The following is a 25,069-nucleotide window of genomic DNA, read 5'->3' on the forward strand; positions in this document are numbered from 1 at the left end:
CCAGATGCCTGGCTGCTCACATAACAGTCCCATGAATGAGCCCAGGAACCTGCCAGCTTCGCCCCTACAGAGCCCTTCCCCGAAACTTTGGAGCAGATGGTTTGTGAGGCTGAGGCAAGCCAGGCCATCCTCTCTGGCTGCCAACCATCTGGGAGTGAGGGTTCAGCTGAGCGCCCTCCAGTCTCAGTGACTTTCTTTGTCCCTCTTCTATGACATAATTGAATCCCCTACTGGCAAATGAAGCCCAACTCTGGCTAAGCCCAAGGGGAGGCCAGCCCTCTGGCTGCTTCGTCATCGGGCAAGTAGTGTTCTCCCTTTCCTGAGTGCTGCATGGTGTGTTAAACACTTACTGCACCTAAAGAGACCGTTCCACATCCCATAACACTGATCCTATTACCCTCATTTTTTTCAGATGGGAAAGCTCAGGTGCAGAGCAATGCGGTCATCTTGCCCAAGGTCAGATAGCTAGCTAGCGGCACACGTTAAGAACTGAACTTAGTGTCTCAGACCCTGACATGGTATCTTGCCATCCATAGCTACCTCCACCCCCTGGTCCAGGAAGAGCAAGCAGTAGCTCTCCCCATTCACATAGGGGCATCCACACAAGGGCCTGGGTGCAGAAGTTCCTCAGAGGGGGCTCTAAAGTCAATGACCCACATCGACAGGTGGTGAGGCCACTCTGTGTGCCAACCAGGGTGGGTGGACAAGGTAGCAGGGTCATTGCAAAAATTCAATATTGACCTTTCTACCTTAGGCAAATTCTCCTGTGAATGAAGGGAAGAGGTTGCCATGGGGCATTCTGGGCTACTCTGGCCAGTCTCAAAAGCCACAAGGAATCCACTCACCATGTCAGCAAGCCTGTGGCACATTACCCAAGCTCCATAAAGTCACAGCACACATAAACACCTAGCTGGCCCCTGCTAGACTGGAAAAGAGAGTTCCAACTCCCAGCAGGTTACAAGCAGCCTCTCACCCGTATTGTGATAGCTTTGGTCCCTTACAAGATTCATGTATGTGCATGTAACAGCACTCAGGCATCTAACTCTTACAGGCCTTTCCTCACAGCAAGCTCAAGGCGAATCACCAGCAGCAAGGCAACACTCTCAGGCTCTGCCCTGCTGGCCTCTGGTTCTTGCACAATCTCCTCACTAACTCAGGCTGACATTCACAGCACCCCTTCTCCGGGGCCTCTTATGGGAGCCCCAGAGATAACCAGAAGGAAACCCAAGAGTAAGCCACTGCAACAAGAAGCAACCTAGAACAGTGGCACATTCAGGGGGCCCTGGGTTCAACCTCCACTCTGCAACTTCCTAGTGACAGGGCCTCATATTCTCCACACAACAGAGATGACCCTTCCTAGGTCACGAGAGTGCTTTAAGGATTGAAGGAAGTTCTCCAGTGACCTGCTTACTACCCTGGGACACAGGGCCAGTTCCCAAGGGAGTCTTGCCCTCCATTGAGGAGACCATCGAGGAGACGCCAGAGGCACCTACTATAAAAGACATTCTGTGCCTCCCCTTCCTGCCTGTGGTGCTCTACACCATGCCCCCAGTCACTCCCAGGACCGTCTCTATCCTAGGACAAGGTTCTTTTCACTGGGCTTCTAGAGACACAGTAGCAGAGCTTATGGAAATGAGGCCTTCAGGAAGCTCTCCAGGTGAGATAAGAACGAATGAAGGTTTTGCAAGGGTGCATGTCAAATCTATTAAGTGTAGAGTATAAATGTCTTAACACAAGAATTAAGGAAATGAGGTGAAGGCTATGTTAACTAGTTTGATGTAAGCATTCCAAATTGTATATAAAATCAGCACACTGTACCCCATAAATGCATTAATGTATACAGCTATGATTTAATTTAAAAAAAAAAAAAAAGAATATAACTTAAAAAAAAAAAAAAAAAAAAAACCACGAATGATGGAAAGAAAATGGCAGGAAACAGAGGAAACTAGGACCAAGTCTCAACTCTGTTCCTAACTCTGAAGGGGCCTTGACCAAGCCACCCTTCTCCTAGGCCTTAGTTGGCCAATCCGCAAAATAAGCAGCTGGAGACTGATGAATTTCAAGGGCTTAGGCACCTCCTGCTGGATAAGCTTTGCCATTATACATCAAGCCACATGGGTCCTGGCACACTCCAGAACAGGAAATCTCAAATCCAGGCCTGAAGGCACTCACTCAGAACACCAGACATACTGGTGGCCACTTGAAATGCCAGTGATTCAACTGAAGAGGCCAAAAAAGACTCCAAAGGGCACAGACCCTTGCTAGACCCAGCCTGACCCCAAGAGAGCTAACGGAAGAGTCACAGGGTGTTGGTAGGGTTAGGTTGCCCAAGACTGGGGCGACTCTGACTCCTAAAAAACAGGAACATCCCTTTCAAAACAGTCTCACATTGGGCGTCTGGACAAAGGTCCTCCTCAGCAGGTGTTTGCCAGGCCTGGGAGCCAGAAGGGATACAACCTCAGCTTCCTCATGACAGAGGAAAGCAGGGCCCTGGGCAGGAGATGCCTTGCATGGCGTCACACAGCTATCACACCCCAGCTTTTCCTCCTGCCGGAAGGGTGGTTCTGAAAAAAAGCACCAGAGCCAGGGAACCCACGTGAGGACCCCAGAGTAGAGCAAAGACTGCACAGAGGGCTCCAAGGGCAGCTTCCACAGCTGTCTCTGTTTGACCTGATAACAGTGAGCTGACCCTCGCCAAGCTCCACCCAAGAATGACTATGTCAAGCCCTTGGAAAGGAAAGAAGGCAGAGAGGGCAGAATCATCAAGGGAGGTGACAGGAAGCTCCCCAGGCCAGAGGGAGAGGGAAAATCCTTACCCTAGCCTCAACCCCACCCAACTAGGACAGTTCAGTGATTAACAGGGTCAAAAACCAAGAAAACTACGCCAGTGGTCAGCATTTCTGTAAAGGGCCAAATAGTAAATATTTTCAGCTTTGTGTGCTGGATGATCTCCGGGGCAATTACTCAACTCTGTTGTTATAATGGGAAAGCAGCCACAGATAATACGTAAATGAATGGGTGTGGCTGTGTTCCAATAAAACTGTATGTGCAAAAACAGGAGGAAGGCCAGGTTTGGCCTACACCCCATAGTCTGCCAAGCCCAGCACTTAACTATCACACTAAAACCATCTGGACCTAGAGAGGAGACAGGATTTCCTTTAGCTCAGCCACTCAAACCCTAGGATACCCAAATATCCCCACCTCTCCAGTACTAGTAAGTTTCTATATTACTACCACTGGTCTTCAATAGCTTAAAACTATAAATAACACAAATTATATATTCCCCACAAGGGACTATAACACAAAAACAGGAATGAATGATCCATAGCTACATATATAATGGCATAAATGTACATCACACATGGTATCTAACAAAAGATGTCAGCTGCAGAAGACTTCACGCTGTCAGGAAAGACTTTAGGTGAAAAAAAAACTATACCTAACATCTAATCAAAAGTTACTAGGTAGAAAGAAAAGAAAGTGACCTATACGGGGGTGGAGGAGGATTCAGTAAACAGAAGACAAGACAGGAATGACAGAGAAGATAAAATTAGTAGAGAAAGAATTTAAAACAGATATTATAAATATGTTCAGGGATTTCAAGGAAAATATAAACAGATGAGGACAGAAATAGAAGATATAAAAAAGACCCACATGTAACTACTAGAAATAGAAACAACATTAGAAATGAAGATTTCGGGCGGCGCCTGTGGCTCAAAGGGGTAGGGCCCCAGCCCCATATGCCAGAGGTGGCGGGTTCAAACCCAGCCCTGGCCAAAAACTGCAAAAAAAAAAAAAAAAAAAAGAAAGAAATAGAAATGAAGATTTCACTAGATGGGTTTAATAGCCAGTTAGATACTATAGGAGAAAAAAAATCACAAACTTAAAGACAAAGTAACAGAAACTAGTCAGACTAAAAGAAAGGAGGGAAAAAACAACAGAAACAGAAACCAATAGAGCCTTAGTAACCTGTAGGTCAACGACTGTCCCAGGAGAAAAAAAAAAGGGTGGAGTACTCCATACTTACGTTGACTGCTGCTTTTATTTCTTCCTTTCTATTTGCTTTGGAATTACTTTGATTTTTTTCTAGGTCTTCAAAAGTAGAAGATTACAGCACTGATTTTTAGATCTTTTTTCTTAACGTAAGTATTTGAAGCTATACATCTGCATCCCACACATTTTGATGTTTTCACTTCATTTTGTTAAAGTATTTTGTGTATGCAGTGTGAAAAAATAATGGTCAAAATATTTCCAAATTTGATGAAAACTATAAACTTACAAATCCCCAAAGCTCAATGAACCCCAAAGAGAATAAACACAAAGTAAACCACACCAGCATACATTAGAAGATCTGAAATCTAGTAAAAAAGAGTACTCTGGAGCCAGTCTGGGGTGGGGGAGACACCCTGCATTCAGAGCACATACATACAAAATATTTCAATGAAATAAAGAGAAAACATACCAAAATGTACGGGATGTACGAAACGTGCAGCTTCAAACACTTATACCAGGAAAAAAGAGAATCAGTAATCTAATCCCCTATGTTAGAAGGTTTAGAAAATGGCAAAATAATCCCAAAGTAGAAGGGGAGAAATAATAAAAATAAGAGCAGCAATCCACATGAATCTGGATATACTTAATGCCAGCAAGAATGCTTATCATGGTTATAATGATAAACTGCTATGTGTATTTCATAATTTGAAAAATAAAAAGTAACTATAAAAGATTTTAAAAAATGACATTTAAATCAGGAAAAACATCAGCTAACTAAAAGAAGTCAGATATGTGAGACTCAAATCTAATGTACTGTGACAGGAGGCAGATGGAGGTCACCTGACCAGGGGGCGAGGGGCAGTGTGTGTGCAGAGGGGCGCAAAGGAAGTGGAGTGATTCAAGGCTTTATATTCCCATTGTGGTGATGACGGCTGATGGCCCGTACAGCTGACACAAACTACACACTTAAAATGGTTAAATGTTAATAGCCGGGCGTTGTGGCGGGCGCCTGTAGTCCCAGCTACTAGGGAGGCTGAGGCAAGAGAATCGCGGAAGCCCAGGAGTTAGAGGTTGCTGTGAGCCGTGTGACGCCACGGCACTCTACCCGAGGGCGGTACAGTGAGACTCTGTCTCTACAAAAAAAAAAAAAAAAAAATGGTTAAATGTTATTCTATCTAAATTATGCCTCAATATCAGTGATTTTTTTTAATAAAGAATTTCTGAAAGAAAAAAGTACAAATAAGAGAAGAGCAAGGCATAGGTAACTCTAGGAGGCTGTGCCATGTGACTACTTATCACCCAAGGAAGCAGATACACACACACACACACACACACACACACACTCTGCCGAAAAATAAGGCAGTCTATTTCCGATGACTTAGGGCAGTCCTTCTGGAGAAGTGATTTCAACTATATAAGTATGTCAGGTAGGTCAAAACAATGTACACACCTTCTGACCCATTTAATCTCACTCCTGGGAATCTTTCCCAGCAAATCATTTCCCTCTCTTCCCTAAAGAGAAGACTCTATATTACACAAACTAATCATTGTGTCTTTATCTAGGATAGTAAGAAATTAGAAACAATCTTAAATGTCCAATAAGGGAATTTCTAAAAATGCAATCAGTTAGATAATGTTGCAGCCTAGAAGGTTCCAGACTAGGAGATGCTGATGTGAAAATACAGACCTCAAGACTGCAGGGATACTGCTCGCAAGGGTGTGAAACTATGCGTGCCTGCAGACAGCCCACTGGGGTACTGAAGAGACAACACAGTAAAACTGGGAAGCCTTGTTTAGCCTTCTTGAATTTCCATCCAATTACAAAAGCTTACTAAATACTTGAAGAGAAAAAGGGACCATATCTTCTCAGCAGTGAAAACAAACATACCCTATGTATATTATTAAAACGTTAGGTTTCTCCCTTTTTACTGCATTAATTACCAAGAGATGGAAGGGGCCAGGTGCAGTAGCTCACGCCAGTAATCCTAGCACTCTGGGAGACTGAGGCAGGTGGATTGCCTGAGCTCATGGGTTCAAGACCAGCCTGAGCAAGAGCGAGACCCCTATCTCTAAAAATAGCTGGGCATCGTGGCAGGTGCCTATAGTGCCTCCCAGCTACTTGGGAGGCTGAGGCAAAAGAATCACGTGAGCCCAAGAATTGGAGGTTGCTGTTAGCTATGATGCCATGGCAGTCTACCAAGGGCCACAAAGTGACACTCTGTCTCAAGAAATAAAAAGAAAAAAAGATGTAAGCAGAGAAATCATTTGCATTTGGACCTGGGAACCAGGCCCTGGGGTCTGACAGACCTCAGATAAGGGCAATTCTAAATCAGTCGGAAGAACCCAGGATCAACAGATCACCCTGGAAGGTGGCAAATCCTCTATAAAGAGGAAGATAATAAAGGGCTGATGGAAGAGAATAAGACTACAAAGATGGCCTTACACAGGGATAGGGGAAGACAGCTGGCTGATACTTCCACCTTGGACTTGCCTTGGTTTGCCCAGGACAGGCCTTGGTATGCCTGCCGTTCCAGTAAAATTCTCAATAACCTCTCTCCAGAGCACAAATGTCCATGGCTCTCATCTCACTCAGAAACAGACTACACATTACAATCAGAAGCTAATTCACAAATTTTACAAAATGGAAGCAGTGGTTCAGACTTACCTGAGTCACTGAGAAAGCCAATGGCAGAATGTTGTTTAAAAAAAAAATTTTGTTTTTTAAAGACAAGTAGAGGACTATTCTTCTTCCTATGTAACACAGGCCTACTACATACTTAGAAGGGTCTCAGATCTTCACTTTTAATCCATCTCAGAAATACATTCTAGGGGTTTATACAACCTTTGCAGATTAAAGTCAATGCTTGTGGTGGAAAGCAATTGGAGTTACAGATATCATCTGAATCGTCCCTACAGAGGATCCACTCAGCAAAACCAGAGAAGCTCAAATCTTCATGAAAACAGGTGGGACATGCATGAATATACAGTGCAAAGGGCCACACACCGCTCCTCTAGCACACGCCTCTCCTAGCTTCCTTTCCTCTGCAAGTCAAAGTGAGATCTCTTGAACTATTTTCATTGTGGTAAAATACACACAATGCAAAACTGATCTTAACAATTTTTAAGTGCACAGTTCATTGGCATTAAGTCGAATCACTGTGTTGTGGAACGACTACCACCATCTACTCACAGAACTCTTTTTGACTTGCAAAACTAAAACTTTGAACCTGTTCAGTAAGGCCCCATTCTCCTCTTCCCCAGCCTCTGGCAACCAACATTCCACTTTGTCTCTCCGTGATTCTGACTACTCAAGGGACTCCAGGTAAGTGTAATTAATCACTCAGGATTTGTCTTTTTGCATATGACTTATTTCATCTAGCACAGTGTCCTGAAGGTTAATCCATGTTGTAGCATGTGTCAGAACTGCCTTCCAAGGCTGAATAATAGTTAATTGCATTTATACAACATTTTGTTTATGTATTTTATCATCAGTGGACACTTGGGTTCTTTCCACCTTTTGACTATTGTGAATGATGCTGCTATGAACATGGACATACAAATATCTCTTCAAGATTCTGTTTCCAGTTGTTTTGGTTATACCCAGAAGTTTAATTGTTGGATCATATGATAATTCTATTTTTAGCTTTCTGGGGAACCACCATACTATTTTCCATAGTGGTTGTGGCATTTTACATGCTCACCAACAGTGCAAAAGCAAGTGTTCTAATTTCTCCATATCGTCACCAACATTTATTTTCCATTTATTTTTTTAATTGCCATCCTGCGGGTGTGAAGTGGTACGTTAATTGTGGTTTTGATTTGCATTCCTCTAAATTAAAGTGAGATTTTTGCATTAAAAACAGGTCTCAAAATGCTACGTTGCCCAGAATTATTTCCCTAAGTCTCTGTGATAAGAACCTCATAGATTACAGTTCCCTTCCCACTCTGTAAACCGTGAGGTTCAGAATAGAGATGCCAAACTAATGGCATCCACGCTTCTCACCCCAAGCAGGTATTACCGATACCTGGGAAATCTCAACCCAAGTCAGAAAGAGAGCTAACAGAAACTGTTAAAAGGGCAACACGTATTTATCTATAAAGAATATTACTGTGAAAATAATTCTAAACAGTGAGCATATTGCTAAATAAAACTCTGTGCTTGTCCCAACGCCTACAATTGGTCACGAAAACAACAGGTCGCCTTCTGCATATTCAATCTTGCCTGCTGAACCCAGTATCCACCACCAGCTCCTACAATCCCCCCCAGGCCACTACTCATCGTGAATTCATCAAACAAAATAAATACAGACACTCTTCATCCGAAATGATCTATCTAGGCTTTGCTTCAAAACAATCCAAAGGGCGGGGTGGGGAATGCAAATGAAACAAGATCAGCTATGAGTTGATAATTTTTAAAGCTAGATGATGAGAACATGGAATTCATTACATGATTCTATTTTTGTATGTTTTCCATTTAAGAGAAACTTCTGTGAAGAGGTAAAGGCTTAGCATAACATATTATACATTTTCAGCACCCTTATGAGGCAGACAACAGGCACCTCAGATCAATATTTCATTAGGAAAACATGAAGGCTTATCAAGGTCACTGAGTTCACATCAGAGTCCAGACTGGTACCTGGACCAGGAGGCCAGCCAGCACCCTCCTGCCACACCATGAGCTTCCAGGACAAGCTATGTGCCCCACTTTCACGTCTCACTGCCAGCTCCTGTGCAAATGCAAAGACTGCTAATCACTGAAGGAGCCCAGGAGGGAGGATCCAGCAGCCTACCCCTGACGGGCACCTGGCCTCCCACTCCCCATTTTCCAACTAAGCTCTTTATCATGCCTCATTTTTCTGACTGTTCCTGTTTGTTCCTTCCTGTTCTGCCCCAGTGCACACTAACTGAAAAATGATTAACTCTAGACCCTCACATTGCCAATTCTGCAAAACCCCGATAAGACTGCAGCATCCTTCAACCACCAAGCAGACTTTCTACAATGCTGGATTCATGAACTCGAATATTGGAAATTGGTGCTGCAAATGTGTTATTGGGTAAGTTCGTAGAGCTCCCCAAGAGCTAAGAATCTGTCCTGAAAAGCCTCTGAAGACACAGAGATTACTTGGGCCCTCTGCCACAGCAGGAGTTGGCAGAGTTTTGCTCTAACTGCAAAAATCAAGATGAGGGTCAGAGGTTGAAGCACAAAGCCAAGTGAACACACTCAGGGGAGTGAAACTGGGGGTGCAAGTGTCCAAAGTACCAGTCCACCTGGGAATGCAGGGCGAGGCCAGAGGGCTCTCCTTCAGACAGGGAGCAGTGCTGGTCTGAGAAGCCCCACATCACAGGATGGGACACAGTCCCCACATTAGGTAGGACCCACAGGTGCCACATCAAATGTCCAGCAATGCCCTATTTCAGAGATAATGACAAGGTTGTTGGTAAAAGGATGTCTGAGCTCAAATAAAGAGCTGAGTGAATCCCACCTTATTTTTCCAGGACAGAAAACCCCCAAACACACTGGCATAAATCACCAGGAGATGCTGCTGTAAAATCAAGATTGAAAAGCTGAGAAGTCTTAGTATGTTTGTCTTGTGTAAAGAGTTCCAACTGAAATAGGAAATGCCAAATCTGCAGAAGCAAAATGTGTTATCACAGACATTTGTTCTGTCCCTCCTTCTCCATCTGCTCCCAGGCACACACTTATAAAATGCTTGCTTAATGGTTTTAATAGCTTCTGTGTACAATCATGTCCCTGGCCTTCCTGCACAGAATCAACTCCTGCCTCTCCCTCGACCAACCCTACCTCATGCCATGAGATATATCTCTCTTGACCATCTCTAGCCAGGGCCCAATTTTTCTGCTCCTCTTAAGGCCAGCATCCTTGCGAGAACCATTGAAAGTCACCATTTCACTTGTTTACATACCACTGGCTCCTCCTCCAACTCAAGCTGGGTTTCCATCCCCAAACCCCAGCCAGAGCACACAGCAGCTCTAGTCAAGGCCACCAACTACCCGCTGCCCTTGTCTAAGCCACCACCAGTGATCTGTCCTCTTGTTTTACCTTGCTTTGGCATAGCTGACTGCTCCCTCTTGGAAGGCTTCTACAACACAAGATCTCCTGCTTTACTTTTATGTCAAGCCACTCACTCTCAGCCAACTTGGGAGTGGGCTTTCCTCCTCAACTCAACCTCCAGCATCATCCTGGGGCTCAATATTCAGCCATCTCCTCTTCTCAGTCAACACGCTTATACGCTCATCTCTGAAGCTCTGTCTACCCTTACTCTGATGGTGGCTGACACTTCCATCTCCAGGACAGTCACTGACTTAGATCTCCATGAGGCAAAGAGACGACTCAAACGTACTATAAAATCAAGATTGAATTTTCTGTCCCCAAGTCCCACCTCAGTATGTAGTACCACCACCCGTCCTCCCCCTCTGTAGTCACTGCAATATCAGATCACATCATCCAACTTATAACCTTCAAAGAGTTATTTAAAGTAGCAGAAAAGTAATTCCAATTACTTACTGAAACCCACACAATCTTTATGACCTAGCTTCTGCATACCTCTGTCCTCACCAGCTCCAGCCACAAGGTCTTCTTTCTGTCCTTCATACATATCAAGCTCATTCCTGCTTCAGGGCCTTTGCAGCTGTCCTCAGTGCCTGGAGCCTTCCACCCAGACACCCAACTTGGTCGCCTCTTCATTAGTACTCAGGTATCAGCCCAAAAGTCCCCTCCTTGGAATGCCCTTCCCTGGCCATGCTAGCTAGCCCACGAGCTGGCGGCTCAGTAGGCTAATACTGCTCCTGGCTAAACAAACACCACGAGGGTAGGTCTTTACTACTTTAGTCTACTATCACATCTCAGAACCTAGAGCAGGTCCTGGCTCACAGTCAAACACACAAAGTACCCGGCTGCTGACATCTCACTGTGGCATTTCCGGGGCAGAGATAGAATGAGACAGACGAGAATCTGGGCCACAGCCCCGAGCCTTCCTGAACTCCTGGGCTTGGGCTGGCCTTCCCCATCATGGCCTCTGCCACTGGTTCTATGAGGGCAGGGCTCAGCACCCCTGCCCACCTCGTACCCCAGAGCCTCACACGAGAGCCCGGCAAGTCAAAAGAGTGTGAAATCATGATTACTGAGAGGCCTAAAGGAGGGAGTGTGGCCACTCTCATCCACTTACCCAGAAGACGATGTTGTAGCTGAAAAGGAGATACTTGTACCAGCAGCTGACTTTGGCGTTAGAGTATCTATAATAGTGCATCTTCTGAGAAGCAGAGTCTGCGGAGAGACGTGGAAGTGGTGAGGTAGCAAGTTCAGTTTTAAAACACCTGCCCCAACCCGCTCATATGCAGGTTCCAAAAGGCTCCAGATCATTCCCCTCACACCCCTTCACCAGTCCAGGCACAGGTCTACTACAAAGGCCAGCAACAGGTGAGATGATACTCAGGTCAATTTAGCTTTCCAAAAAACAAACAGGAATAAGGGGCATTTGTGAAAGAAGGGAGAAAGAGGCTTTTAAAAATGTCTTCTAAGGGCCAAGAACTCTGCTTGGAACCTTCCCATGCATTTATCTCATCAGCTCTCAATCAGGATTGATTTTTCCACTTCGTGGTTGAGGAAATAGGAGTTCAGAAAAGCCATGCGACTTGCTCGAAGGCAGTGCAGAGCCCAGGATGTGCACTAAGGACAGGGGACTCTGCAGTCCACATTCTCTCCACTCATCAGAGCCAATGGAAGAAATGGGGACCCAACCACCAAGAGCCACATTTGGGGCTAAGAGATGAACAGGCTGGTGGGCTTGGACATGATCTAACTGTGCCCAGTGAAGAACTATGGCTCCATATTTATTTACCTAATGTTTTCTGAGACTACCTCCCAAACGCAGCCCTTGCCACACCCGCTGCCCTCTCTCCTACCTCCCCCACCCCACATTTCTAGCACCCTGGCCATGGCTTTGACTTCTGGGCTGTAATGAGGCTTAAACTACTAGACCCATATGGCAGTACCCAAAGAAATGCAGAGTGAAGGGTGGGGCCCTGTTTTTTAATCTATGTCCATCCCCCAAATCCCCTCCGAGAGTCCTACAAAAGGAGAGTGCCATCGCAGGGGAATTCTGAGGGCCTGGCCCACCTGTACTACTTTTTGTCTGGAACCCCAATGGCAATCCAGGTGGACCGTTGAGTCTCCACTGTCCCTTGCCTCCAACACAGTGTCTGAGCAGTGTGGGAAGAGGTGGTGCCTCAGGGGGAGCTCCCCTGCTCACCCCTCACTTCCCAGGGTGAGGAAATGGGCCAAATGTAACAGAGCCTGACTGAGGCAAGAACAAGGCCACCCTGGCAGGTAGGAGATGAACCACCCACAACTGCCAGTGGCTACTTGCAAAACCCTTTCCTGTGAGGCAGTCTCAGCAGCCTGGCCATTGTTTGGTAAGGTTCTGAGAAAGTGGTGCCAAGAAGGGGCATGAAAACCACATTCCTCTGGAAACAGACCCTGTGACCACTGCATCCCTCTCAGAGTGTGGAACTGCAGGCACAGCCTAGACACTGCCATTCACTCACACGGCTCCCTCCTTCCCAGGGGCAGCCCCCAGGAGGGGAAAGCCATCTTCCACTTACCATCCCCAAAACTCCCCTCCAGGAGTAAGTGTCAACACAACTACCTACTGACCAAGGACTGTATACGCGAGACCTGGACACCCCCAGAGCCACACAGAGAGGTCACTGGAAGAAGAGAACAAAGGTTTCAGGCCCAGACACAGGCGCCTCACTTCAGCAACATGACCTTACCCTACACAATCCCTGTCCTCTCGGGGCTTCAGCATCCTCAACTGAAATGGGGCTTTCAGTGATCAGTCCCCAGTGTCACTGACACTGGCATGAGGGGCATTAGCATGATTTATTCTAAACACAAACTGAGCCCCACCCCCAGGCTTTGATAAGGAGGTCTGGTTTGGGGCTCTGAATCTGCATTTTTGACAAGTTTCCCAGGTGATTTTGACATGCCCACTGGACCAGGTATCAGCCTGGGCACCAGGGGTTGCAGCAGTCCCTTTGGGGATCCTGCGGGGAGGAAGGGCCTTGTTAGCTGTGGACCAGCACACAAGACTGGAGGTGACTCCTCACAGAAACTAACTAAAGGTAGCTAACATTCACCCACTTGTGTTTCACAGATTCCAGAGCCACTAGACACTGGTTTTGGTTGTTTTTTTTTTTTTTAACTGGATTGTTTGTGTGTTTGTTTGTTTGGGAGTTGGGAGAGGTTGGGCTGGATTCACAAATGTAGGGGGAAAAATTGTTTCAATCCTAAAACTCAAGTAAGTTTATCACAGAGACTAGCCAATTTGACTGGAAATGCCCTATGAGGCAGGAACATGTTCTCTGGCAGAAACTCTAAACTGTTTTAAAGATGCAACCCTCCCGATCCCCAGAATGCCAAATGCACTCCTTCCTCGTGGTTCCCAAAGAAGCCTTCCATGGAGCTGAGTCTAAGACTGAGCAGGGCTGGTCAGGTGTGCCATCCAAAGAGGCAGGAATCCTAGAGGGTGCATCCCCGAAACTCCTTTAACCCAGCCCATGGTAAAGATCTCCACAGAAGTTTTGAGGCAATAAACAAAGCTCAGCTCCTCCCTTTCTCCTCATGGAAGCTCCACATAAAAACCCAGCTAATCTACTTTCCATGGTGCTGGTGACTCATCCCTGCTCCCCTGGCTAGGGCCTTTGGAACAAGATGATCTTGGGGTAATACTGGGACTCTCAATCTCGAAGATCCCAGGTCTCCTTTGGCTCTAGCCCATTACACGTGCAGACACATGGAAAGGCCACAAGGAATGTCATGGGGACACAGACAGCAGGGATACCAGTGCTCTGGGCTGTGGATCCTCCGCAGGGCACCTGGCTTCCCTCACCATCTGCTTCACCCTCTCCCACCCCACAAAGACACACAACCAATCAGGAAACAACTCGGTCCTCACAGGCACTGGGGTCCAAGCCCACAGCCATACTCCAAGTCCTCACTCTGTGGTAACATCAATACTCAGAACTGCTCCAGCCAGGTCCACACTTCATCACCCATGATGTGGTGTGCCACACTCAGATCACATATCCCCACATGCCTGCCACTTGCAACCCAGCACATGGGAACCGACTTTACGCCATTTTTGTCCAGCCCCAGATAACCCCATGAGGTGGAAGAATGGGGATGTCCCAATGACACTTATTTCCCAAACTCCAAGCCACAGAAGAGGAAACTGTTGCAGGGAAACATTTTAGCCTTTCTTCACCCCCGCCCTGGCCCTACCACCCAAATAACCTAAGGACGAGGAGGAAAGGCAGTTTGCTGCTCTTGTGCCCTCTCTGTTTTGCTGGGCAAGTGGGTACAGACACAGGTCCTGACCCTCAGAGTGATTGACAGATCCACACAGAGCATCCCAGAGTCCAGGCTGAAGGAAGTAACAGGTAGACTCATCTGGACCCTAGTCTAAGCCACATGCTCCCAACACCAGGGGCGGCCTCTTTGTTCAGGAATAAAGCCAATGTCAAGCTCCCGGGGCAAGGCTTGGGGGTTTCAGATTCTTAAGTCAAGTTAAAAGGATTGAGCACTCCTGAGCCACTCCTGAACCAAGGTATTACTGCATTCACAAATAATTACAACAAAGTTGGGTGGCGCTAAAAGTGACTCAAAATGACTGCAAAGTAACTACAGTTCCAAGCATCTCACCTTATCTGCTAACAAATCTAATCATACCTAAGGTAGGCAGAACTCAGCCATCTATCAACTGATGCATTCAATTAACTTCAATTACCTTAATACACACACACACAACTAAGAATCTTAACTTCCTAAAAGTAGAGTTTTAAACTTTTTATAAATACCGAGTACCACCCCGGTAGAGAAGAATCTCCAAAAGCTATTTTGTGCGCATAGAAACAGTTATCAATACCACTAACAGTCCTAACTATATGAACTTATTAATACAAAATAAAGCATTTATGAGGCAAGTAGGAGGCATCTGTTTGTCAAGCATTAACATCTCAAAATAGGGGCAAAAGCAGAAATTATTTAATAGTGTTAACTGGTCAGCAATATGAGGGGAATTAAATAATAAGCAAATATCAACTCAAATATCTAAAGGCATAGAATTACACCTGTAATTCTAGCACTCCAAGAGGCTGAGGTAGGAAGAGCCGTTGAGTTCAGGAGTTCAGAGACCAGCCTGAGCATGAGTGAGACCACGTATGTACTAAAAACAGAAAGATTAGCCAGACATTGTGGTGGGTGCACGTAGTCCCAGCTACTTGGGAGGATGCAGTAGAGGATAACTTGAGCCCAGGAGTCTAAGGTTCCTATGAGGTAGGCTGAGGCCACAGCACTCTAGCCAGGGCAACAGAGTAAGACTTTGTCTCAAAAACTAAAACTAATAGATAAAGGGCATTCACGTATGTAAGTGTACACATGTGCACACATACACACAGACAACTGGGTATTTCAGGTTCACATTAAGCTCCACTTTTGAGGCAACAAGAAAAAAATTGTCTAAATATTCCCATATGATTAAAAGTAACACTGAAATAAAAAAAGGAAACACAAGGCCTGGCACAGTGGCTCACGCCTGTAATCCCAGCACTCTGGGAGGCGGAAGCAGGTGAATTGCTTGAGCTCACAGGTTCGAGACCAGCCTGAACCAGAGTAAGACCCCCCACTTCTAAAAATAGCCGGGCGTTGTGGCAGGTGCCTGTAGTCCCAGCTTCTTGTGAGACTGAGGCTAGAAAATCACCTGAGCCCAAGAGTTTGAGGTTGCTGTGAGCTATGACACCACCACACTCTATTGAGGGCGACAAAGCGAAACTCTGTCTCAAGACAAAAAAAGGAAACACAAATTATCTGCAGCCACAAAAATTATAAGGAGTAAATATTTACTTCATATAATGATTTATACTTAATAAAACAACAGACTCCTATTTTAGACAAATGGACAAAGAGTATGGACATGATACACAAATGGAAGGATAACGTAATTAAGAGTGGAAACACATTCAATGTCGAGTAGAAATAAAGACAATCCAGAGATACTACCTTACACTTTTTTTTTTTCTTTAGAGACAGAGTCTCACTTTGTCGCCCTGGGTAGAGTGCTGTGGAGTCATAGCTCAGCAACCTCCAGCTCCTGAGCTTATGCAATTCTCTTGCCTCAGCCTCCCGAGGAGCTGGGACTACAGGCGCCCGCCGCAAGGCCCAGCTATTTTTTGTTGCAGTTTGGCCGGGGCCGGGTTTGATCCCACCACCCTTGGTATATGGGGCCGGTGTCCTACTCACTGAGCCACAGGCACTGCCCACTATCTTATACTTTTTAATTCAACAAAATCACTATTGTGGCAAGCACATTCATACCTTCTTGCTGGGAGCAGACAGAACTGTTACTACCCTGTTACTATGCTTTTGTGAGCAATGTTGTTACAGACATTCGACACCAAAAAGAACTGGTCATACCCTGAATCCAATAAACTCATGACTAAGAAAAATTTGCCTCAAAAAAAAAAAGAATGAACATCATGATTTGCAATTACGGAATACTGTGTAGCTCGTGCTTAAAACCCAAAGTGAAATATAAGAACATGAAAACCACTGCACAGAGTGATGGACTGGTTATCGACATTCTAAGAGTTTCCATCGTCATATTTACCATTACTACCTTTGTACTAGGAATGTAAATGGAGCCATTGCTGGTTGGAGGCACACTTGCCTAAGATGCTGGCTTGAGTGTGATGGTCCCACCCCCCAGCATCATCATAAACAGTACCCCCCCTGCTTTGGTGTTATATTAACCTGTAATATTCCTCCCACCACCCTTTTAAAAATTAAAACAGTAGCACATGGTCAACTGTAAAATGGCTGAACAATTCAGAAATGTGAAAAGTGAACTAGCAATGAGAAACCATTAAAAAATGGCTTTCAAATCCTCTGACCAGAGCCCACAGCAAAAAATACATTTAACAAAAATCAATCCAGAGCATACACAGTTACATGCACAATTAAAATCAGTTTGGCACCCAGAGCCGTGGCTCACGCATGTAATCCTAGTACTCTAGTTTAAGAGTTCGAAAACAACCTGAGCAAGAGCAAGTCCCTGTCTCTAAAAATAGCTGGGCATTGTGGTGGGCACCTCTAGTCCCAGCTCCTGGGGAGGCTGAGGCAAGAGAATGACTTGAACCCAAGAGTTTAAGGTTGCTGTGAGCTAGAGATAACACAGTACTCTACCAAGGGTGACGAAGTGAAACTGTCTCAAAATAAAATTAAATTAAATAAGTATGGGAAACAATACTTACCCTTAGCACATGCCATCCAGTCTAGACTTCCTTTTATTTTTTTTTTATTTATACCTGCACATAATCTAAGAATCATCCATAAAAACTGTGTTGAGAAAAACAGTAGATCCTACTCCCCAGGCCAGGGGACATTTCCAACTTCTAGCTGACTCTTTTCATGTTTATAACCAAATAAATATCTCTCAGAAATTTCTGTGTATTTCACTATTCTCTGGGTTGTCTTTTTTTTTTTTTTCTTTCAGTTTTAGGCATTACTTATCCACTTCACACCTTGGAAGATGAGCACTTAACCCTCTACCCCCCATCTCCCCACTGCCAACCACCTCTCACACTTGTCCTTCCCGCTCCCCTCTCCAAATGAACTGTAGCACCTACCATAGTAATCTTCAGAGTGAACAATGTGACCCATAATGACTTTTCCTGTACAACTTTTTGTTCTCTCTGGAGTTATTTTCCTGTTCACTTAATTGTCTATGAATTAATCAATATTTAACCCTAAATTCAATTAAGTTCTTTCACATCAGATGTGCTATTTCTATTTCTTCCAGAAAAATCCCTCCTGGAGCCTTCTGAACTCCTTCAGTCTAGACAGGTACACGATTTCCTCTACCCCTTCTGGTATACAATCTGGAAAAGATCCGATCTTTGCTCACCTTTCTGAGAAATCTTTAGTATAAAATCTAAGTTTTCAGATCTATTATATCTGAAAATATTTTTATTCTGCCTTCACTTCCTGAATGAGTTTGACTGTGTGTAGAATTCTAGGGTGGGAATCAGTTTCACCAAGCTGGATGAAAGCATTGCTCCAGCATCGTCTACATTCTGGTTCACTGAACAAACTTAACAGGATCATCCCCTTCTCCCCAGCATACTGGAAGGTCAGGGTACTGGTCTAAGTCTACCTTTATCTACTTGGCTCAATTTCCAGTGGGCCTTTCCAATACAGAAGCAAATAACTTTCTTTTCCAGAAAACCTTTTCCTAAGCGATTTTGCATTCTTCTCCGTTCTCTTTCTGCAGCTCCTATTGATGGAGTTTAATTTTTGGAGCCTGGCTGATACTTTAATTTTTTTAACTTTTGGCTGATACTTTAATGGAAAAGGCTGATACTTTAATTTTTTTTTTCTTTTTTTTTGTGGGTTTTGGCTGGGGCTGGGTTTGAACCCGCCACCTCCGGCATATGGGACTGGTGCCCTACCACTTTGAGCCACAAGCGCCGCCCGATACTTTAATTTTTTTTAACTTTTCTGCCCTCTTATTTATCTCTTCATCTTTTTGTTCTATTTTCTAGAAGACAATTTTATTGTCAAATAATTCTATTTTTGTTCTGCACTTATTTCATAATTTTTAAAATAATTTTGTGTCCTAACTATTCCTTTCCTATAGCAGCCTGTTCTTATTTCATGCATACAATATTTCTCATCTCTGAGGAAATGCCTAATTTTTTTCAAAAAAGTGTGTTTGGAAACAGTCTCACTGTGTTGCCGTTGTAGTTCACAGCAACCTCCAACTCTTGGGCATAAGCAATTCTCTTGCCTCAGCCTCCCAAGTAGCTGGGACGACAGGCACTTGGCACGAAGCCTGGCAATTTTTTTGTTGGAGTTATCATCATTGTTTGGCAGACCCGGGACAGATTCAAACCCACCAGCCCCAGTGTATGTGGCCGGCGCCGTAGCCACTCGGCTACAGGCACCAAACCTCAAAATATTCTTAATAGATTTCCTTTTTTTTTTTGAGATAGTCTCACTTTCTCACCCTCAGTAGAGTGTCATAGTATCATACTTCACAGCAACCTCCAACTCTTGGGCTCAAGTGATTTACTTGCCTCAGCCTCCCAAGAAGCTGGACTACAAGCGTCCACCACAATGCCTGGCTATTTTTTAGAGATGGGGGGGTCTTGTTCTTGCTCACGCTGGTCTCGAACCGTGAGCTCAGAGCATTGCACCCAGCTCGGCCTCCCAGAGTGCTAAGATTACAGGCATGAGCCACCACACCCGGCCTCTAGACTTTCTTTCAAGTTGATTTTTTCTCATTTGTTTTGCTTTCTTTCAAGTTAGGACCTTTCTTTTAGCTACCTAGTAATCCTCAGTAATGCTCATGATTAAGAGTGAATGACTAAAAAAAAAAAAAAAAAAGAGTGAATGACTAAGGAACTAACTGGAAGTTCTGAGTATGGGCAGGTAAGTTTCTGTCTACTCTAGAGTGATCAAGTTGGGCCACTTGCTGGAAATCCATGTTGTCAGCATCATTTGTGGTTTTCCTTTTAGGCTGGTTAGGGTCTCCAGTGAGGTCCCTCCCAGTCTGGCTATCATTCTAGTAACAGAAGTAGAACACGATTAGAAGACTCAGGAATAGAGGTGGTCTCAATAATAGCTCCCAAGAATAGCTAGAGACTCCTAGGCCCTTGGTTTTTCCTTTTACAAAATAAGTCTCCAATCCAGTTAAAGTGACAGAGGCAGTCACCTAGCATCATGAAAGAAGGAAAGTCATCTAGAGATACAACTTCATCAACTGCTTTCAACTACTCTTAGATTTAGCCACCATCTTGATGACCACCTTCCCCTCACACACACCCCAAAATAATCTGGTACCATCAATTCCTATATTTTAAACTGGGTCACTCCATCCATCTAGTTCTTGCTTGAAATTTTTTGTTGCTTTTGCTTTCTTTCCTGTTCTCATCCTCATAGATTCTTTTTTAAAATACCCTTTTAGGCCAAGGAAGGGGAAGGGATGGGGGAGGTTAGGGTGGAGGGAGGGTAATGGGTGGGCCACACCTGCGGTGCATCTTAGAATGGGTACAGGCAAAACTCACTAAAGGCAGAATACAAATGTCTACATACAATAACTAAGAAAATGTCATGAAGGCTACGTTGAACAGTTTGATGAGAATATTTCAGATTGTATATGAAACCAGCACATTGTACCCCTTGATTGCACTAATGTTCACAGCTATGATTTAACAATACAAATAAATAAATAAAATAAAATATCCTTTTATCTTATGTGGGATTTTAGAAGAAAGTAAAAATAGTATGCCTGCTCAATCCACCATTTTTACCCAGAAGACCTCTAGGGTGATTTCGAAATATTTTAGTTGCTACCTTTTCATTTAGCAAAGTAAAAAAAAAATTAGAAAGGGGCGGCGCCTGTGGCTCAGTGAGTAAGGCGCCGGCCCCATATGCCGAGGGTGGTGGGTTCAAGCCCAGCCCTGGCCAAACTGCAACAAAAAAAAAATAGCCGGGCGTTGTGGCGGGCGCCTGTAGTCCCAGCTGCTTGGGAGGCTGAGGCAAGAGAATCGCGTAAGCCCAAGAGTTAGAGGTTGCTGTGAGCTGTGTGATGCCACGGCACTCTACCGAGGGTGATAAAGTGAGACTCTGTCTCTACAAAAAAATTAAAAAAAAAAAAAAGAAAAAATTAGAAAGTATAATCTATCACCACATAAAAGGACAAAAGAAACTCTGCACATGTAATTAAGATTACTAATCAACTGATCTTTAAACAGGGACATTATCTGAGTGGGTCCAATATAATTACAGGAGCCCTGGGGAAAAAGAGGAAGTTAGAGAGATTCTAAGCAGGAGAAGGATTTGATGCACTGATGCTGGATCTGAGATGGAGGGGGGACTACACGTAAAGACCAGAAAGGGGCTTGAAGAATTAAGGGTACCCTGACTGACAGTCAGCAATGACTCAGTTCTACAGCAGCAAGAAATTGAATTCTTCCCCAGAGCCTCCAGAAAGGAACACAGCCCTGCTGACACCTTGACTTGGGGCTTGTGAGGGCCTAAGCAGAAAACCAGTTGAACTATGCTATCCTTAGACATCTGACCTACAAAAACTGTTAGATAAAGAGAGTTGGCCCTCCACATCTGCAGACCTACACCCAACAGAATCAAAACAGCCAACTGTGAACTGCAAATATTTAAAAATTGTAAATAACAATACAACAATAACAAATACAGTATACAACTATTTATATAGCACTTTCATTGCATTATAAGTAATCTACTGAGGATTTCAAGTATATGGATGATGTATGCAGATTATATGCAAATACTATGCTATTTTACATATGAGCCTTGAGGATCTGTGGATTTTTTTTCTTTTTGTAGAGACAGAGTCTCACTGTACCGCCCTCGAGTAGAGTGCCGTGGCGTCACACGGCTCACAGCAACCTCTAACTCCTGGGCTTACACGATTCTCTTGCCTCAGCCTCCAGAGCAGCTGGGACTACAGTCGCCCACCACAGTATCTGTGGATTTTAGCATGGGGGTTGTCCTGGGACCAATCCCTGAGGATACCAACAAATACTTGTATCAGTAGGGGACATGAACTCAGGATAATAGACCTTTAAATTATGTCTTTTAGGTCTACAGAAAAGCTCATTACCTGTCCCATTTCCAGATATGCTCTGTCAAAACAGTATCACCACTAACTGGTATCCCCTCAAGAACCAACTGTTCACAGAGCTAAATTATGGGCAGAGCTTGGTGCCCCATACCTATATCCGCTCCTAGGTACACACCCCTCCATCAGAGTCTCCTCTATCTTCAGTTCTTTAGCACCTCCCCATCCTGAGTTGCCCTCTTGGGGACAAAATCTGCTTTAAAATGTGACACTGACTGTCAGGGTCAGATAACACATGACCAGAATCTGCATTTTAACAAAATACTGAAATAAGATTAAAATTTGAGAAGTTCTGGGTGGCGCCTGTGGGTCAGTGCGTAGGGCACGGGCCCCATATACCAAGTGGCGGGTTCAAACCCAGCCCCAGCCAAATTGCAATAAAAAACAGCAGGGCATTGTGATGGGTGCCTATGGTCCCAGCTACTTACGAGGCTGAGGCAAGAGAATCACTTAAGCCCAAGAGCTGGAGGTTGCTATGAGCTGAGACACCATGGCACTCTACTGAAGGCGACAAAGTGAGGCCCTGTCTCTTGAAAAAAAAAAAAAAAAATTGAAAAGCTCTGAGATAACAGAGTCACGCAAGATACAGATATATAAATGAGGGGAAGGGAAGAAGGTGGGGAGAGCGAGCAGGGGACCCTAAGGAAGCCAGAGAACAGTGGAGAAAAGTAGAACGAGTGTTGAGAAGGCCAGGTCCAAACATCACCTTGCCACTGAGGCACACTCCCCCAGCTTCACGTGAGTGATGTCCTCCAGAGTAAGTGTTTACCATTCTCCTGTAGGTAGTTACACGCCTCACAACCCCTCCAACATGACTCTGTTAGTGGCTCCAGGTCTGTATCTTTCCACACAATCCTTATTCCCAAGTACCAGGCACAAATACCAGACCACACAGGCCAAACAGCACCACCTGGAATCCCTCAGGTACCCCAACTGCAATGTGACCACCAACTGGGCTCCCCAAGGGCACCTCCACTCACCCAGGCACCCACGCCATCTTCTCAGGAGTTTCCTCCTCCCCCAGGACCACAGGTCAGTTCATTACCTCACAGGGAAGATTTAAAGGTCTCTTACCTGCCTCTTTACCTCCAACTCACCCCTCCTCTTGCCCCTCTCTTTCTCCTAAGGAGACAACTTGACTCCAATGATAATACCGTCCACCCACATCCTGAGCTACAATCCCCTCTGCCAATTATCCTGGCTATATCCTTCCCACCTCATTCTCTAGAGCTAACCACTCACCAAGATTATACCTTTCTAACTTCAAGGCTTCCAGAACTGGCATCTGATCCGACTGCAGGCCCATTCCAGGGAAGTCATCCACATTCCCAAGGAGGCTGCAGCCCCCTCCTGTACCTTCAAGTAGTACACGTGGGGCCCTGGAAATTTCCTCCATCTAAGAAGGGGGTCCTCAGAGCCCACTGAGTGCTGGGGAACGTTCATAGGCCAAAGGAACAGGTATACCTGAGGGCAGAAGTCTAGGAGCGGGTAGGTGAGTATGAAAAAGAACTGGGCTCCAGCAGGAGAAAAGTCACTAAGGCAGGCCACAGCAGACTGCCTTATGGCCCACAGGAACTGTGCAAAGGAAAGACATAGTGTCTCAGCTCCAAAGCACCACCACCCTGAGAACAGGAGGAAGGCTCAGCTCTGACTCATCTCTCAGGGTTAGAAGTGTTTATGTCCTTCCCTAATCTACTCCCTAGTTACCCAACACCCTATACCAGGAAACAATGCAAAGTCAGACACAGTGGGAGCAGCCATTCATGGGATCAAGAAATTTGAATTTGATTCTTTACTACGGGAAGACACTATAAAGCAGCCCAGGTTTGGGGTGGGCCACCCTCCTTCACCACAGGGTGACAAACACTGCCACAGCACACAGATGTGGAAGAGGGTAGGTTCCCAGGATTCCCAGGCCATTAGGACCCTGTTCACTGGCCCCCGACAGCCACTACATGGAGGTCTGGGGGAGTCTAAGGTGCCATCTCTGAGCCCCAACACGCCCTCAAAAGGCCTGGCTTCCTGTAAAACACTGAACATAGCAACTTAAGCATTATGAATTTCTACCACCAAAACCCCACAACCAGCAGTTTCAGGAGTACTGAGGGGCCTCCTTATTAATCTGATGAGAGGAGACAAATGTGGTACCATCAGGAAAGAAGTGGGGGGCGTGTGAATGTGGGTCAGGGAGGGAAACAGGAGGGAGGGCTCAGCAGGAGAAACAGAGCCTAGAATAGAGGTCACCTAATCCAGTGATTTTCAAACTTACTATTTTTATTATTTTTTAAGCTACAGGAGGCTTTGTTCAAAGAAACTCTGACCCAGAAACCCAGCATGGAGGCAGCCAGTGCAGATCCACTTTTATCTTCAGGTGGTTAAGGGAAAAGGGAGGCTCCACAAGAAGCACACTTGAAAATGATGGGCCTGAGCCAACTGCCCTCAAACTCCACAGGACGTCAGAATGGCTCAAGGGCTGTTTCTAGAATCCCATGGAGACCAGTTCAAGAAGACTGTGACAGACCTGGCAATGATCATTTTTAGGAACTGTCTTTCCCAGCAGTTTGCAAGGCCCCCCAAATAGCCCAATCTAGAATAATCTGATAATCAAAGTAAATGACAGTAATGGAATTTTAACTCGTTGAATAAAATAAGATTTCGGGCAGGACCTGTGGCTCAATGGGTAGGGCACCGGCCCCATATACTGAGGGTGGTGGGTTTAAACGTGGCTCCAGCCAAACTGCAACAAAAAAATAGCTGGGCGTTTTGGAGGGCACCTGTAGTCCCAGCTACTTGGCTTGGTTAGCTAAGGCAAGAGAATCACTTAAGCCCAGGAGTTGGAGGTTGCTGTGAGCTGTGACGCCACAGCACTCTACCAAAGGTGATAAAGTGAGACTGTCTCAAAAAAAAAAAAAAAAAGACTTCATGAGCCCATTCTTATATACACACAGATGAACAAATGGGAGAGAAGGAACAGCTCTGTAGAGCACAATGATAAATGTCAGGAATTACGGAATTAAGTCATTACCATTCAGAAATAACTGATTCTGTCAAGAATCATCAATGGATCCTAAAACCAGTTGAGGAGTTTGAAGTGAAACACAGACCACCATATTTGTATAGTCTCCACCTATCTCCCCACAGGATGCCTATTAATTATAAAGACCAGAGTAGTAACTTAGCAGTGGAGAAACCAGCAGACAGCACCTCAAGCAAGTAATCATTGGCAATATCACCAGTTATGAGTCAGTCTGCCAACATGTGCCTCCCAAGGGAAGCATCAGGGACACATTGTTTCTACATCAAACAAACTCAAATTAAGGGAGATTCTATAAATATGG

At 45.0% G+C, this 25,069-nt stretch overlaps 1 protein-coding gene across 6 annotated transcripts in view; it reads right to left on the reverse strand.

Annotated features, from left to right (window-relative positions):
- The window catches only part of TSPAN14 (tetraspanin 14), a 68,128-nt gene that overhangs the window by 21,602 nt on the left and 21,457 nt on the right, over positions 1 to 25,069 (reverse strand). For 4 of the 6 annotated variants that reach the window (XM_053586195.1, XM_053586196.1, XM_053586198.1 and 1 more), the window contains exon 2: positions 11,181 to 11,278. In XM_053586195.1, coding sequence (XP_053442170.1) covers positions 11,181 to 11,261 — 81 coding nt within the window. In that variant the 5' untranslated portion in view covers positions 11,262 to 11,278. Of the gene's footprint in view, positions 1 to 11,180; positions 11,279 to 22,973; positions 23,234 to 25,069 lie in introns of those variants that run through there. The other 2 variants (XM_053586194.1, XM_053586199.1) reach the window with 2 other exon arrangements.

This window comes from Nycticebus coucang, chromosome 3 (assembly GCF_027406575.1).
Source record: "Nycticebus coucang isolate mNycCou1 chromosome 3, mNycCou1.pri, whole genome shotgun sequence".
NCBI lineage: Eukaryota > Metazoa > Chordata > Mammalia > Primates > Lorisidae > Nycticebus > Nycticebus coucang.